The 17,180-nt window shown below is 50.2% G+C and overlaps 1 protein-coding gene across 1 annotated transcript in view; it reads right to left on the bottom strand.

The window, feature by feature from the left end:
* Positions 1 to 14,926: 14,926 nt before the first annotated feature.
* LOC140388180 (dynein axonemal heavy chain 3-like) overlaps positions 14,927 to 17,180 on the bottom strand; it is a 1,528,048-nt gene continuing 1,525,794 nt past the window's right edge. The window contains exon 80 of the mRNA XM_072471941.1: positions 14,927 to 16,409. Within this exon, the coding sequence (XP_072328042.1) occupies positions 16,264 to 16,409 (146 nt within the window). The 3' untranslated portion in view covers positions 14,927 to 16,263. The remainder of the gene's footprint in view (positions 16,410 to 17,180) is intronic.

The raw sequence follows: 17,180 nt of genomic DNA, 5'->3' as shown, positions 1-17,180 counted from the left end.
ACCCTCCACGAGGACCTCTGCCACCCGGGGGTCACTCGGTTTTACCACTTCATCAAGTCCCGCAATCTCCCATACTCTTTAGAGGAGGTCCGTACAGTCACAAGGGACTGCCACATCTGCGCGGAATGCAAGCCGCATTTTTTCAGGCCAGATGATTAAGGCTTCCCGCCCCTTTGAACGCCTCAGTCTCGATTTCAAAGGGCCCCTCCCCTCCACCGACCGCAACGCATATTTTCTTAATGTAGTGGACGAATACTCCCGCTTCCCTTTTGCCATTCCTTGTTCTGACATGACCGCGGCCACAGTCATTAGAGCCCTGAACAGCATCTTCACACTGTTCGGTTACCCCGCATACGTCCACAGCGACAGGGGGTCCTCTTTCATGAGTGACGAGCTGCGCCAGTTCCTGCTCAGCAAGGGCATAGCCTCAAGCAGGACGACCAGCTACAACCCCCGGGGGAACGGGCAAGTAGAAAGGGAGAACGGCACGGCCTGGAAGGCCGTCCTACTGGCCCTACGGTCCAGGGACCTCCCAGTTTCACGGTGGCAGGAGGTCCTCCCGGACGCTCTCCATTCCATCCGGTCGTTATTATGTACGAGCACTAATCAAACGCCACATGAGCGTCTCCTTGTCTTCCCTAGGAGGTCCTCCTCTGGAACGTCGCTGCCGACCTGGCTGGCGGCCCCAGGACCCATCCTGCTCCGAAAGCATGTGCGGGCACATAAGGCGGACCCGTTGGTCGAAAGGGTTCACCTCCTCCACGCGAACCCCCAGTACGCCTACGTGGAGTACCCCGATGGCCGACAGGACACGGTCTCCCTACGGGATCTGGCGCCCGCCGACAACACGCACACCCCCCCGACACCATCAACCCAACCCTCCCCCTTCCTGCCACCGCCGCACCCCGCGACCGCCCCCTTCCCAGGAGGATCGGTCCCCCTCCCCTCAGCACCAACCAAGAGTCAAGCCCGAGCTGAAACCGTACGACTCCTGGAGGCGACAACACTGGTACAAGCACCACCACCACCGCCGGGGCCGAGGCCATCGACACGGACGACCAGACCGCCCGACCGACTCGTGGCGTCGATGTAAAACAAATATGGACTGTTCACAAGAACATTTTGCTTTTCTTCCTATACCCTCTGTATATAGTTGCAACAGGACGAAATTGTCCAATACTGTATTGCCATGTGAATGTTTTGTCCTCCCAGGACCAGCCCTGTAAACCCTTACCACCATACGAAGCATCACCCCGCCGGGTTCATTTTTGACAAGCGGTGAATGTGGTAGTATGTATTGGGGGTCATGTGGGACTGGAAGCCCTAATGTCATTGGCTGACAGATCCCGGGTCCTGGTTGGCCGTTGACCTCAAGCTCCACCCTGAAGGCGAAGTATAAGAAGCCGGAGTCTTCCCCCGCAGGCCAGTTTACTATCGAGCTGCGGAGGAACAGACACGCTTAATAAAGCCTCATCGACTTCACTCTATTCGTCTCATGGAGTCTTTGTGCGCTACAATTTGTTAAGCATGCCTAAAAAAAGGACTATGGAGCTCAGGATCATTCCGGAATGCCTGAGGATCAGCCCCCACGCAGTGAACGCGGCAGCAGCCTTCAAGCCCTCTCCCTGCAATTCCCATCCCTCTCCCTGCAATCTCCATCCCTCCCCCGAAACCTCATCCCTCTCCTTGCAATCGCCATACCCTCCTTGAAATCCCCATCCCTCTCCCTGCAATCCCCATCCCTCTCCCTGCAATCCCCATCCATCTCCCTGCAATTCCCATCCCTCTCCCTGCAATCCCCATCCCTCTCCCTGCAATCCCTATCCCTCTCCCTGCAATCCCCATTCCTCTCCCTGCAATTCCCATCCCTCTCCCTGCAATTCCCATCCCTCTCCCTGCAATCCCCATCCCTCTTCTGCAATCCCCATCCCTCTCCCTGCAAACCCATCCCTCTCCCTGCAATCCCCATCCCTCCCACGAAATCCCCATCCCTCCCACGAAACCCCATCCCTCTCACTGCAATCCCCATCCGTTTCCCTGCAATCCCCATCCGTTTCCCCGCAATCCCCATCCCTCTCCCTGCAATCCCCATCCCTCTCCCTGCAATCTCCATCCCTCTCCCTGCAATCCCCATCCCTCTCCCTGCAATCTCCATCCCTCTCCCTGCAATCCCCATCCCTCTCCCTGCAATCCCCATCCCTCTTCCTGCAATCCCTCTCCCTGCTATCCCCATCCCTCTCCTTGCAATCCCCACCCCTCTCCCTGCAATCCCCACCCCTCTCCCTGCAATCCCCATCCCTCTCCCTGCAATCCCCATCCCTCTCCCTGCAATCCCCATCCCTCTCCCTGCAATCCCCATCCCTCTCCCTGCAGTCAACATCCCTCTCCCTGCAGTCAACATCCCTCTCCATGCAATCACCATCCGTCTCCCTGAAATCCCCATCCGTCTCCCTGCAATCCCCATCCCTCTCCCTGCTATTCCCACCCCTCTCCCTGAAACCCCCACCCCTCTCCCTGCAATCTCCATCCCGCTCCCAGAAATCCCCACCCCTCTCCCTGCAATCCCCATCCCTCTCCCTGCAATCTCCATCCCTCTCCCAGAAATCCCTATCCTTCTCCTGCAATCCCCATCCCTCCCCCGAAACCCCATCCCTCTCCCTGAAATTCCCATCCCTCCCACGAAACCCCATCCCTCTCCCTGAAATTCCCATTGTAAAGGTCTTTCTTGTTTATTCCCTCTTTCTTTCATTTTGCCATTATCACTTTTGATCCATCCAAGTCAAGCAGAGAGAGAATGGGAAATTCAGACATTCCAAGAGAGAACACCCTGCTAGTCTGAGCAGTTACTTCAGACTTTTTTCACCAGAGAGATGAGGTGGGACTTGGTTTGATTTATTGGCTGGTGGCCAATGAATTGGCCAAATGGCTGTATTCTGCCCAGTAACAGGTGGTGATTGCATCCTGAGTGGAATGATTTTCAGAGACCCAATGAGCTCAGTTTGAGTCCTAGACACAGAAAGGCAAGGACTCTTTTTTTTCTCTCCCTCTCAAGAAAGGCTGTGAGTGCTGTATTCCTGAAGCTGCAGAGAACATGAATGAATGAATCTACAGGAAAACCATTACTGGCTGGAAGCAAAGACCAGAGCTCACGCTCTCCAGAGAATCTGTGAGTGTTGTATTTCTGAAACGACAGAGACGTGAATTAATCTACAGTAATACCTCGAACTGAAAGCAAAGTTTGAAGAGGAGCAGCGTGCTGTAAACTCCTATCTGAAACAAGGACTCATTTATTTTCTTTTACTTATGTTTTTTTTAAACACCCTTTCTTCCCCTCTGTGTTTGTCTGTCTTGTGTGTGTGTGTGTGTGTATAGTGGTTGAGGGCATGTTAAAACAGTGAATTACGAATTTTTTTTTGAAACGATACAGCGCAGTACAGGCCCTTCGGCCCACGATGTTGCACCGAAACAAAAGCCATCCATACACTATGCCATTGTCATCCATATGCTTATCCAATAAACTTTTAAATGCTCTCAATGTTGGTGAGTTCACTACTGTTGCAGGTAGGGCATTCCACGGCCTCACCACTCTGCGTAAAGAACCTACCTCTGACCTCTGTCCTATATCTATTACCCCTCAGTTTAAAGCTATGCCCCCTTGTGCCAGCCATTTCCATCCGCGGGAGAAGGCTCTCACTGTCCACCCTATCTCATCCCCTGATCATTTTGTATGCCTCTATTAAGTCTCCTCTTAACCTTCTTCTCTCCAACGAAAACAACCTCAAGTCCACCAAAGAACAAAGAACAAAGAAATGTACAGCACAGGAACAGGCCCTTCGGCCCTCCAAGCCCGTGCCGACCATGCTGCCCGACTAAACTACAGTCTTCTACACTTCCTGGGTCCGTATCCTTCTATTCCCATCCTATTCATATATTTGTCAAGATGCCCCTTAAATGTCCCTATCGTCCCTGCTTCCACTACCTCCTCCGGTAGCGAGTTCCAGGCACCCACTACCCTCTGCGTAGAAAACTTGCCTTGTACATCTACTCTAAACCTTGCCCCTCTCACCTTAAACCTATGCCCCCTAGTAATTGACCCCTCTACCCTGGGGAAAAGCCTCTGACTACCCACTCTGTCTATGCCCCTCATAATTTTGTATACCTCTATCAGGTCTCCCCTCAACCTCCTTCGTTCCAGTGAGAACAAACCGGGTTTATTCAATCGCTCCTCATAGCTAATGCCCTCCATACCAGGCAACATTCTGGTAAATCTCTTCTGCACCCTCTCTAAAGCCTCCACATCCTTCTGGTAGTGTGGCGACCAGAATTGAACACTATACTCCAAGTGTGGCCTAACTAAGGTTCTATACAGCTGCAACATGACTTGCCAATTCTTATACTCAATGCCCCGGCCAATGAAGGCAAGCATGCCGTATGCCTTCTTGACTACCTTCTCCACCTGTGTTGCCCCTTTCAATGACCTGTGGACCTGTACTCCTAGATCTCTTTGACTTTCAATACTCTTGAGGGTTCTACCGTTCACTGTATATTCCCTACCTGCATTAGACCTTCCAAAATGCATTACCTCACATTTGTCCGGATTAAACTCCATCTGCCATCTCTCCGCCCAAGTCTCCAGACAATCTAAATCCTGCTGTATCCTCCGACAGTCCTCATCGCTATCCGCAATTCCACCAACCTTTGTGTCGTCTGCAAACTTACTAATCAGACCAGTTACATTTTCCTCCAAATCATTTATATATACTACAAAGAGCAAAGGTCCCAGCACTGATCCCTGTGGAACACCACTGGTCACAGCCCTCCAATTAGAAAAGCATCCCTCCATTGCTACTCTCTGCCTTCTATGGCCTAGCCAGTTCTGTATCCACCTTGCCAGCTCACCCTTGATCCCGTGTGACTTCACCTTTTGTACTAGTCTACCATGAGGGACCTTGTAAAAGGCCTTACTGAAATCCATATAGACAACATCTATTGCCCTACCTGCATCAATCATCTTAGTGACCTCCTCGAAAAACTCTATCAAGTTAGTGAGACACGACCTCCCCTTCACAAAACCGTGCTGCCTCTCACTAATACGTCCATTTGCTTCCAAATGGGAGTAGATCCTGTCTCGAAGAATTCTCTCCAATAATTTCCCTACCACTGAAGTAAGGCTCACCGGTCTGTAGTTCCCGGGATTATCCTTGCTACCCAAGTAGCCTTTCCTCATAAGATTTTCCCTCCATACCAGGCAACATCCTGTTAAATCTCCTCTGCACCCGCTCCAAAGCCTCCACGTCCTTCCTATGATGCAGTGACCAGAACTGTACGCAATACGCCAAATGCGGCCGTACCAGAGTTTTGTACAGCTGCAACATGACCTCCTGACTCCGGAACTCAATCCCTCTACCAATAAAGGCCAACACTCCATAGGCCTTCTTCACAACCCTATCAACCTGGGTGGCAAGTTTCAGGGATCTATGTACATGGACACCTAGGTCCCTCTGCTCATCCACACTTCCAAGAACTTTACCATTAGCCAAATATTCCGCATTCCTGTTATTCCTTCCTAAGTGAATCACCTCACACTTCTCTACATTAAACTCCATTTGCCACCCCTCAGCCCAGCTCTGCAGCTTATCTATGTCCCTCTGTAACCTGCTACATCCTTCCACACTGTCGACAACACAACCGACTTCAGTGTCATCTGCAAATTTACTCACCCACCCTTCTGCGCCCTCCTCTAGGTCATTGATAAAAATGACAAACAGCAACGGCCCCAGAACAGATCCTTGTGGTACGCCACTTGTAACTGAACTCCATTCTGAACATTTCCCATCAACCACCACCCTCTGTCTTCTTTCAGCTAGCCAATTTCTGATCCACATCTCTAAATCACCCTCAATCCCCAGCCTCCGTATTTTCTGCAATAGCCTACCGTGGGGAACCTTATCAAACGCTTTACTGAAATCCATATACACCACATCAACTGCTCTACCCTCGTCTACCTGTTCAGTCACCTTCTCAAAGAACTTGATAAGGTTTGTGAGGCATGACCTACCCTTCACAAAGCCATGCTGACTATCCCTGATCATATTATTCCTATCTAGATGATTATAAATCTTGTCTCTTATAATCCCCTCCAAGACTTTGCCCACTACAGACGAGAGGCTCACCGGTCTATAGTTGCCGGGGTTGTCTCTGCTCCCCTTTTTGTACAAAGGGACCATATTTGCTATCCTCCAGTCCTCTGGCACTATTCCTGTAGCCAATGATGACATAAAAATCAAAGCCAAAGGTCCAGCAATCTCTTCCCTGGCCTCCCAGAGAATCCTCGGATAAATCCCATCAGGTCCCGGGGACTTATCTATTTTCAGCCTGTCCAGAATTGCCAACACCTCTTCCCTACGTACCTCAATGCCATCTATTCTAATAGCCTGGGTCTAATAGCATTCTCCTCCACAACATTATCTTTTTCCTGAGTGAATACTGACGAAAAATATTCATTTAGTATCTCGCCTATCTCTTCAGACTCCACACACAACTTCCCATCCCTGTCCTTGACTGGTCCTACTCTTACCCTAGTCATTCGCTTATTCCTGACATACCTATAGAAAGCTTTTGGGTTTTCCTTGATCCTACCTGCCAAATACTTCTCATGTCCCCTCCTTGCTCGTCTTAGCTCTCTCTTTAGATCCTTCCTCGCTACCTTGTAACTATCCATCGCCCCAACTGAAACTTCACACCTCATCTTCACATAGGCCTCCTTCTTCCTCTTAACGAGAGATTCCACTTTTTTGGTAAACCATGGTTCCCTCGCTCTACGCCTTCCTCCCTGCCTGACCGGTACGTACCTATCAAGAACACGCAGTAGCTGATCCTTGAATAAGCTCCACTTATCCAGTGTGCCCAACACTTGCAGCCTACTTCTCCAACCTATCCCCCCCAAGTCACGTCTAATGGCATCATAATTGCCCTTCCCCCAGCTATAACTCTTGCCCTGCGGTGTATACTTTTCCCTTTCCATCACTAACGTAAACGTCACCGAATTGTGGTCAGTGTCCCCAAAGTGCTCTCCTACCTCCAAATCCAACACCTGGCCTGGTTCATTACCCAAAACCAAATCCAACGTGGCCTCGCCTCTTGTTGGCCTGTCAACATATTGTGTCAGGAAACCCTCCTGCACACACTGTACAAAAAACGACCCATCTAATGTACTCAAACTATATCTTTTCCAGTCAATATTTGGAAAGTTAAAGTCTCCCATAATAACTACCCTGTTACTTTCGCTCTTATCCAGGATCATCCTCGCCATCCTTTCCTCTACATCCCTAGAACTATTTGGAGGCCTATAGAAAACTCCCAAAAGGGTGACCTCTCCTTTCCTGTTTCTAACTTCAGCCCATACTACCTCGGAAGATGAGTCCCCATCTAGCATCCTCTCCGCCACCGTAATACTGCTCTTGACTAGCAGCGCCACACCTCCCCCTCTTTTGCCTCCTTCTCTGAGCTTACTAAAACACCTAAACCCCGGAACTTGCAACATCCATTCCTGTCCCTGCTCTATCCATGTCTCTGAAATGGCCACAACATCGAAGTCCCAGGTACCAGCCCATGCTGCCAGTTCCCCTACCTTATTTCGTATACTCCTGGCATTGAAGTAGACACACTTCAAACCACCTACCTGAACACTGGCCCCCTCTTGCGACGTCAAATCTGTGCTCCTGACCTCTATCCTCTCATTCTCCCGTACACTAAAACTACAATCCAGGTTCCCATGCCCCTGCTGCATTAGTTTAACCGCCCCCCTATGAGCACTAACAAATCTCCCCCCCAGGATATTTGTGCCCCTCAGGTTCAGATGTAGACCATCCTGTCTGTAGAGGTCCCACCTTCCCCAGAAAGAGCCCCAGTTATCCAGAAATCTGAATCCCTCCCGCCTGCACCATCCCTGTAGCCACGTGTTTAATTGCTCTCTCTCCCTATTCCTCATCTCACTATCACGTGGCACGGGCAACAACCCAGAGATAACAACTCTGTTTGTTCTAGTTCTGAGCTTCCATCCTAGCTCCCTGAAAGCCTGCCTGACATCCTTGTCCCCTTTCCTACCAATGTCGTTAGTGCCAATGTGGACCACGACTTGGGGCTGCTCCCCCTCCCCCCCTAAGGACCCGGAAAACACGATCCGAGACATCACGTACCCTTGCACCTGGGAGGCAACATACCAAACGTGAGTCTCTCACGCTCCCACAAAATCTCCTATCTGTGCCCCTGACTATCGAGTCCCCAATTACTAATGCTCTGCTCCTCTCCCCCCTTCCTTTCTGAGCAATAGGGACAGACTCCGTGCCAGAGGCCCGTACCCCATGGCTTACCCCTGGTAAGTCGTCACCCCCACAAGTATCCAAAGCGGTATACTTGTTTCTCAGAGGAACGACTGCAGGGGATCCCTGCACTGACTGCTTCTTCCCAGTCCCTCTTACAGTTACCCATCTATCTCCAATATTTGGTGTAACTAATTCCCTGAAGCTGCTATCTATGACCCCCTCTGCCTCCCGAATGATCCGAAGTTCTTCCAACTCCAGCTCCAGTTCCCTAACTCGGTCTTGGAGGAGCTGGAGATGGCAGCACTTCCTGCAGGTAAAATCAGCAGGGACACTAACGGCATCCCTCACCTCAAACATCCTGCAGGAGGAACATTGCACTCCCTTCCCTGCCATCCCTCTAACTTTCAATCAAGATCTGGCCAACAACTAAATTAAAAAAAAAAAAAAAATAATAATAATACAATATGGTACTTACCTCACACCAATGTGTTTTATTATTAGGATAGAGGAGGGGGGCGGGTGTGAGACACTACACGTGTAGTGTCTCGGGTTTCCTCTCCACCAGAATTTATTGGTGAGGAATTAGATAATAGTTAACCAGTTGCATGCAGATTTCATTAGAGTTCGTGTTATAAATAAACAGTAATTGTTTAAAAAACATTTTCTTCTCTAATTAAGGAACAATTTAGCATGGCCAATTCACCTACTCTGCATATTTTGGGTGTGCATATTTTGGGTGGTAGGTGTGAGACCCACGCAGACACAGGGAGAATGTGCAAACTCCACACGGACAGTGACCCAGGTCCAGGAGCTAACCACTGCAACACCTCAATTAATAAACAGTAATTGTGTTTAAACTTACAAACCTGGTGACTGTAATTGTTGGGCAGCCAATGGTCAGAGACTTCAGGTTGTGAAACGCATGCACTGATGTGTGTAGGCCTTAGCGTGCGCCTCATGAGCGTTACCCGCGTCAGAACCCATCACATTGATGGGATAGATCATCCTCCAGAATTATTGGTTAATTCACTTGTCTTGTGACTCTGGATCAAGTGGGGTAGGAATTGACCATGCACTGGCTCAGGCTGTCGTAACACCATCCCAGTCCCTGCAGTCCCTAGCTTGTGAAACCCCTTCCCTCCACATTACCGCCTGTGGCCTGGATTCTTCTGGACCTTTCTGGCAGGGCCCCCCCCCCCCCCCCCCCCCCCCATGGAGCTGTTGAACACAAGAGGTGTTGGCTTCTGATTGGTCGGTAGTTCTGGCGATGCCTGAACCACGTGTGGTTTGGTGAATCTCCCCAAAAAGAAAGTCTGCAGCCAGGCTTACAACGCCACGGCAAGATTCCACTCTATCATAAGTAAGTATCATTGTTGTGATGAACGGTTACTGCCTTATCATCATGTAAGGTGGTGTCCCCTTTAAGACCGGGCTTGGAACCCTGGGGACTCCGCCTCTGGCTCCGCCCATCTGGGAGCCATACATAAAGGCCTGCCTCATGGTCTGTATAGCAGTCAGCTCTCGTCCATAGCTGTAGCATAGTTATTAGTCTAATAAAGCCTTCTTTACAGTTTAATCTCTAAGCGTCATTATTGAGGGTACCTCAATTTATTATACTAAACTAGATTCAGGATGGACGCAGGCCTAAAACCAGAGAAGCTCAATCTGGAAGCACGAACGCCGGAGGCAAAGGACATTTTTAAATACTGGCTGCGGTGCTTCGAGGCCTACCTGGACTCCGCAGAGACTCCCATCCTGGGGCCACGCAAGCTGCGTCTACTCCACGCCCGGGTGAGTCACAGAATCTCCGCCACGCTCGAAAAGGCGATGACTTATGAGGAAGCGATTGAGTTGCTCCGCAAGCGTTTTGTCAAACCCGTCAATGAGGTGCACGCCCGGCATCTGCTCTCTACCTGCCGGCAGCGCTCGGGGGAATCGCGCGACGAGTTTGTTGAGAAACTCACCGCCAGGGACTGTGACCATCAGGATGTGACAGGGGAAGTCCATATGAACCTGCACATCAGGGATGCTTTCGTGTCCGGAATCTGCTCGACCTACATCCGGCAGCGGCTGCTCGAAAACGGGGCAAAAGACCTCCAGGAGACGCTAACGCTCACCTCGTCGCTGGAGGTGGCCCGACATAACTTGGGTACGTACCCCGCGGACTCTGCCAGCCCCCCCCGGACTTCTTCAGACTCAACCGTATTACAGGCCTGCGCCACGCGGCGACCCGCTCACCATGGGGGCAAACCTTGCTACTTCTGTGGGCAGGGCCAGCACCCACGCCCATGCTGCCCAGCCCGCTCCGCGATCTGTAGCGACTGCGGGAAGAAAGGGCACTTTGCGGGGGTCTGCCTGGCCAGACCCAGGCGCCAGAAAAACAAAGAACAGCCTGCCCGAGAATCAGGCTCTCAGGCCCGCAGGCGTCGCAATGCTGCTGCGCACCGACCCGACACGCCCTCTTCTGACGCGTCATCAGCCTCGTGCGAATCATGGGAGCGGCCATCTGGTCGGTGGCCATCTTCTCGACCCGACACGTGCGACCGACGGCAGCGGCCATTTTACGAGTCCGACTCGGCTGACGACTCCGACTATTACTGGGTGCGATCACCCTCGATCAAACTCGGCCAAAACACCTGCAGAACTCCATGATGCAGGTCCAGGTCAACGGGCACGACACTGCATGCCTCTTCGACTCCGGGAGCACGGAGAGCTTTATCCACCCTGAAACAGTAAGGCGCTGCTCCCTACGCACCCATCCCGCATCCCAAACCATAGCCCTCGCATCTGGGTCCCACTCGGTACAAATCACGGGGTACTGTATTGCGGATCTCTCGATCCAGGGTGCCAAATACACCCGTTTCAAATTTTATATCCTCCCTCACCTCTGTGCCCCACTGCTGCTCGGACTGGATTTCCAGTGCAGCCACCGAAGCCTGACACTGAAGTTCGGCGGACCCTTGCCCCCCCTTACGGTGTGCTGCCTTGCGACACTGAAAGTCGCACCCCCCTCGCTATTCGCTAACCTCACTCCCGACTGTAAGCCCGTCGCCACCAGGAGCCGGCGCTACAGTGCCCAAGATATGGCTTTTATCAAGTCAGAGGTCCAGCGTTTATTGGGAGAGGGGGTCATCGAGGCTAGCAACAGCCCTTGGAGAGCGCAAGTGGTGGTAGTCCGGTCCGGGGAGAAGAAACGGATGGTCGTGGATTATAACCAGACCATAAACCGATTCACGCAGCTTGATGCGTACCCCGTTCCTCGCATCGTGGAAATGGTAAATCGGATCGCCCAAAACCGAGTCTTTTCCACGGTCGACCTCAAATCTGCCTACCACCAGCTCCCCATCCGACCAAAAGACCGCCCCTATACTGCCTTCGAAGCAGCCGGCCGGCTCTTCCACTTCCTCAGGGTCCCCTTTGGTGTCACAAATGGGGTCTCCGTCTTTCAAAGGGCAATGGACCAAATGGTGGACCAGTACGGTTTGCGGGCTACATACCCGTACTTGGACAATGTCACCATCTGCGGCCATGATCAGCAGGACCATGACGCTAACCTCAAAGTTCCTCCAGACCACCCGAGCCCTTAACCTGACCTATAACGAGGGCAAATGCGTTTTCCACACCACCCGGCTGGCCATCCTCGGGTATGTCGTGGAAGACGGGGTCCTAGGTCCCGACCCCGACCGCATGCGCCCCCTTAAGGAACTCCCTCTCCCCCGCAGCCTCAAGGCCCTCAAACGGTGCTTTGGGCTTTTCTCCTATTACGCCCAGTGGGTCCCCAAGTATGCGGACAAAGCCCGCCCACTCCTAAAGACCACCACTTTTCCCCTCTCGGCTGAGGCTCAATTGGCCTTCAACCGCATCAAGGCCGACATCATCAAGGCCGCCATGCACGCGGTGGACGAAACCATCCCTTTCCAGGTAGAGAGCGATGCATCAGACATCGCCCTGGCTGCTACCCTCAATCAAGGAGGCAGACCAGTAGCGTTCTTTTCCTGAACCCTCACCGCCTCCGAGATTCGACACTCTGCAGTCGAAAAGGAGGCACAAGCCATTGTGGAGGCTGTGCGGTGCTGGAGACACTACCTCGCCGGTAGGAGGTTTACCCTCGTCACCGACCAACGGTCGGTCGCCTATATGTTCGATAACACGCAACGGGGCAAAATAAAAAACGATAAAATTTTGAGGTGGAGGATCGAACTCTCCACCTACTCGTACGATATCAAGTATCGTCCAGGGGAGCTCAACGAGCCCCCAGATGCCCTGTCCCGCGGCACATGCACCAACGCGCAGGAGGACCGCCTGCAAGCCATCCACAATGACCTCTGCCACCCGGGGGTTACCCGGCTCGTCCATTTCATCAAGTCCTGCAACCTACCTTACTCAACCAAGGAGTTCAAGGCCATGGTCAGGGCCTGCCAGGTCTGTGCGGAGTGCAAACCGCACTTCTATCGGCCAGACAAGGTTCGGCTCGTGAAGGCCTCGGGCCCCTTTGAGCGACTGAGCGTGGACTTCAAGGGGCCCCTCCGTCCACCAACCGTTATGCCTATTTCCTCACCGTGATCGATGAGTTCTCCCGTTTCCCATTCGCCATTCCCTGCACCGACATGACCTCAGCCACGGTGATTAAGGCACTGCACAGCATCTTCACCCTGTTCGGTTTCCCTGATTATATCCACAGCGACCGGGGTACATCGTTCATGAGCGATGAACTGCGTCAGTATCTGCTCAGCAAAGGCATCGGCTCGAGCAGAACGACCAGTTATAACCCATGGGGAAACGGGCAGGTGGAGAGGGAGAACGCGACCGTGTGGAAGGCTGTCCTTCTGGCCCTGCGGTCGAGAAATCTCCCAACCACCCGCTGGCAGGAGGTCCTACCCGATGCCCTACACTCCATTAGGTCACTCCTCTGCACGGCCACGAATGAGACCCCTCACGACCGATTGTTTCTCTTCCCCAGGAAGTCTACCTCCGGGGTCTCGCTTCCACCTTGGCTGATGGCTCCGGGACCTGTTCTTCTCCGGAGGCACACGAGGAGCCATAAAACGGACCCCCTAGTTGAAAAGGTCCGACTGCTCCACGCCAACCCCAGTTACGCCTACGTGGAGTACTCCGACGGCAGGCAAGATACGGTTTCCCTCCGGGATCTGGCACCCGCTGGATCCTCCACCACAGACGCCCCTTCCCGCGCCGCTCCCCTGCAGGACCCGTCGCCCCCTACAACACACCCCCTTCCGGCCCTACCACCCGTTGGTGAGCTCCTACCGTGCGCCCCCCCTTTACACACCCCGCCGGCGCCGGCTCCGCTACCCCCGGCCCTGCCTAGTTCCTCTACCCCGACACGGACCGAAGCTCCGACTGCTGTGCTCCCGGATGTGCCCTCAACCGGGACGTCCGTGCCCGCCACACCACCGCCCAAATTGAGGAGGTTGAGGAGGACGATCCGGCCACCGAGACGGATGGACCTATGATGGCACTTCACCCCCTCCGGACTTTTTTAAACAGGGGGTGAATGTGATGAACAGTTACTGCCTTATCATCATGTAAGGTGATGTCCCCTTTAAGACCGGGCTTGGAACCCTGGGGACTCCGCCCATCTGGGAGCCATACATAAAGGCCTGCCTCATGGTCTGTATAGCAGTCAGCTCTCGTCCATAGCTGTAGCATAGTTATTAGTCTAATAAAGTCTTCTTTACAGTTTAATCTCTAAGCATCATTATTGAGGGTACCTCAATTGTGTTCACATCAAACCCAGTTATGCCACTAGTTTATCTGTCTTATTACAAATGTTTTGTGCATTCAGATAAGGAGCCTTTAATATTTTAAAAACTATTATTCCCTGCTTGGGCCTTACTTGCTCATGCACCATTCTTGCTAAACTCTCTGTTCCTTCCTGCTTGTCTGAACGTAAATCCCTATACTGCTCTATTGCCCTGACCTTTCTCTTTAGATTTCTAAATTTTCCCATACCTGACATTTTCACCCTGTCACACCATCCCTCCCACCCCAAACCCTTTTCAGATGGCTGGAAACGGGGCGGGATTTTTTGGCCGCCCCGCCCGGCAATCAGAAATTCTTGCCCGAAGTCAACTGACCTTTACATGGTCCCTGTCCTGTTCGTGGCAATCGTGCGGCAGGTGCAGCCGAAAAATCCAGTCCCGGGTGGATAATGGATAGGTTCTCAAATTAGAAGCAAAGTGACTGGGGCCAGAATTGTGACCTAGATAATTATTATTTACTTAGATAACACAAAAGAAAGCCATGTATCCAAATTTGCCAATGGCACAAATATTGGTGGGCTAGTCAGCAGTGTGCATTGAAGTATAAAATAACCAAGAGCCATTGATAGATTATGTAAATAGACACAACTGTGGCAGATGGATTTCAACTCGGGAACTTTTGAGGATCATTTTGGACCAGAAAAGGATAGATCTAAATATTATTTAAATGGTATAAAAGTAGGAATAGTGCAAGTGAGATTAGATTGATGGGTCCACTAAGGTCAGGTACAAAAACTAACGGAATGCTAGACTTTATATCTAGACTGCAATATTACAATCCAATGGTAACTATACAATAAGAACAAGAAAGCAAGTCTTGACTTCTTTGACTTCAAGTTTATTGTGTTGAGTAATCACCTCTCCAACAACAAAACAGTGCCACCTGTATCCCCTTTATGCAATCTATTAAACAATAAGTGCAATCTATTAAACAATTCAAACTTTTAACTTAAGTACTCAGGAACATGAACTCTTTCCTAACATGCAAGAATCTAAAAAGGAGAACATGTTGCTGGAGCTGTAGAACGTTCTGGTTATACACCATTTGGAGGATTGTGTACAGTTCTGAAAACTGCACCTCAGGAAGGATATAATAGCCTTGGAAGGAGAGCAGCACAGATTATTTGAATGTTAATAGGTTAAATTAAGAGGAAGTATTCCCTGGAATATAGATTAATGGATGATTTTATTGAGGTGTTTAGGATTTTGAAAATTATTTATAGACTAAATAAAAACCTTTCCCACTGATGAGATGTGTAGGAGACAAATTGGGAAACATTGCTTCAAGTAACGAATAACGGGAGAGAGGAATTCTCTCCCACATACATAGTGACATTCAATTCATACATTTAGAAACACAAAGAGTGCAGATGAAGACTGTTTGACCTATTGTGTCCTTAAAAATAGTTTCCACACATCTTTAAACTAGAGATTGATAGAGTTTAGTACTCAAAGATGATGAATGACTATGGAGATTATGATGTATGGACTGAAGATACAGAACAACCCTAAATTCATGGGATGATGAAGGGCTGAATATTCTGATATTCCTTTGTGTGAACATCCAGGATTGTCAGACAGCAGAGAAAAGACTGACACACTTGTCAGACTGACAGCTTGCTTGCAGTTTATGAAACAAAGAAACTTCACTCATCAGTTAAATGGCAGACTGAAAAATACACCAGTTAATATATTTCAATCATACTTTCCCATTAATCAGAATGGAGAGAATATTAGTGTGTAGCAGCAGGAATACTCTCCATCATCAACATTGTTATGTTAAGTGATGCATCTTAGTGCTGACAAACCGCAGTTGGATTTTGTACCTGTGGAGACTTGTGTATTCAAACAGGAGATGAATGGAAGGTTAGTGTGACAGTCAAACATAGCAACACTCCAGACAGAAATGGAAGAGCTCATTTAGACAGAATGGAGATTTCAATTGCGCATTTCAAGCACTCCTTCACACTGGAATAGAAGGGACAATATAAAAATACTGAAACTTGTATCCATCTTGAGAGAAAAATCACACACAATTCTGGGATACAAATAGTGTTCTACATCTGGATTAATGTGCAGAGTCTAGTCTGTCCCACAATATGGAGGAACTCTCCCTTGACTGCATGGTGTCCTTTGTGATTTAGTTGAATCTGCAGTGATCAGTAATCAAGCTGACACAAGCAGGCCACTCCCCTGATGACCCAGTGATTCTGAGGCTGGTCTGATGGTAACTCAATGGTCAGAACATAGTTGGTGGAATGACCGGTGGTGGAGAGATTCCCTCTCCGAACACTAGTCTTGTAAACTGTGGAACAAAGAAATGCAAATAAATCAGTCAGTGTTTCTCCAGACCTCAACATTAACATCCACATCGACAACTGGTGTGGGAGGAACAGTCTATTCCAATATTTAGATTATAATTATACAAACAATTAGGAAAATCTTTTCAGAAATTGAAAATGAAGCAGCCATTTTCTTCTGTTTGGTAATTTAGTGATGAGGATTCATCAAATTAAATTGCACCAACTAGGAGAAAATTGGAAAATTATACGTACCCATACCAGCCTCCCTGAACAGGCACCGGAAAGTGGCGACTAGGGGCTTTTCACAGTAACTTCATTTGAAACCTACTTGTGCCAATAAGTGATTTTCATTTCATTTTCATTTCATTTCAATTCATTTTTTCCAATTAAGGGGCAATTTAGCGTGGCCAATCCACCTACCCTGCACATCTTTGGGTTGTGGGGGCAAAACCCACGCAAACACGGGGAGAATGTGCAAACAGTGACCCAGAGCCGGGATCGAACCTGGGACCTCGGCGCCGTGAGCAGCAGTGCAAACCACAATATCAATTAATTTTATCGGGAAGAGCGATGGAATAGAATTTAGTTTGTGATTGATACAGGGTTATGGGGGGGGGGGGGTCGCGAGAATGGGACAGTGGGATTAGTTTGAAATTGATATGGGTCTAAGGGGACAGCGAGGCAGTGGGATTAATTTGGGATTGATACATGGTTATGTGGTAGAATAGGACAGTGGGATTAATTTGGGATTCATAGAATCATAGAATTTACAG

This window comes from Scyliorhinus torazame, chromosome 13 (genome assembly GCF_047496885.1).
Source record: "Scyliorhinus torazame isolate Kashiwa2021f chromosome 13, sScyTor2.1, whole genome shotgun sequence".
NCBI lineage: Eukaryota > Metazoa > Chordata > Chondrichthyes > Carcharhiniformes > Scyliorhinidae > Scyliorhinus > Scyliorhinus torazame.
This window is presented reverse-complemented; position numbering and strand designations above follow the sequence as displayed.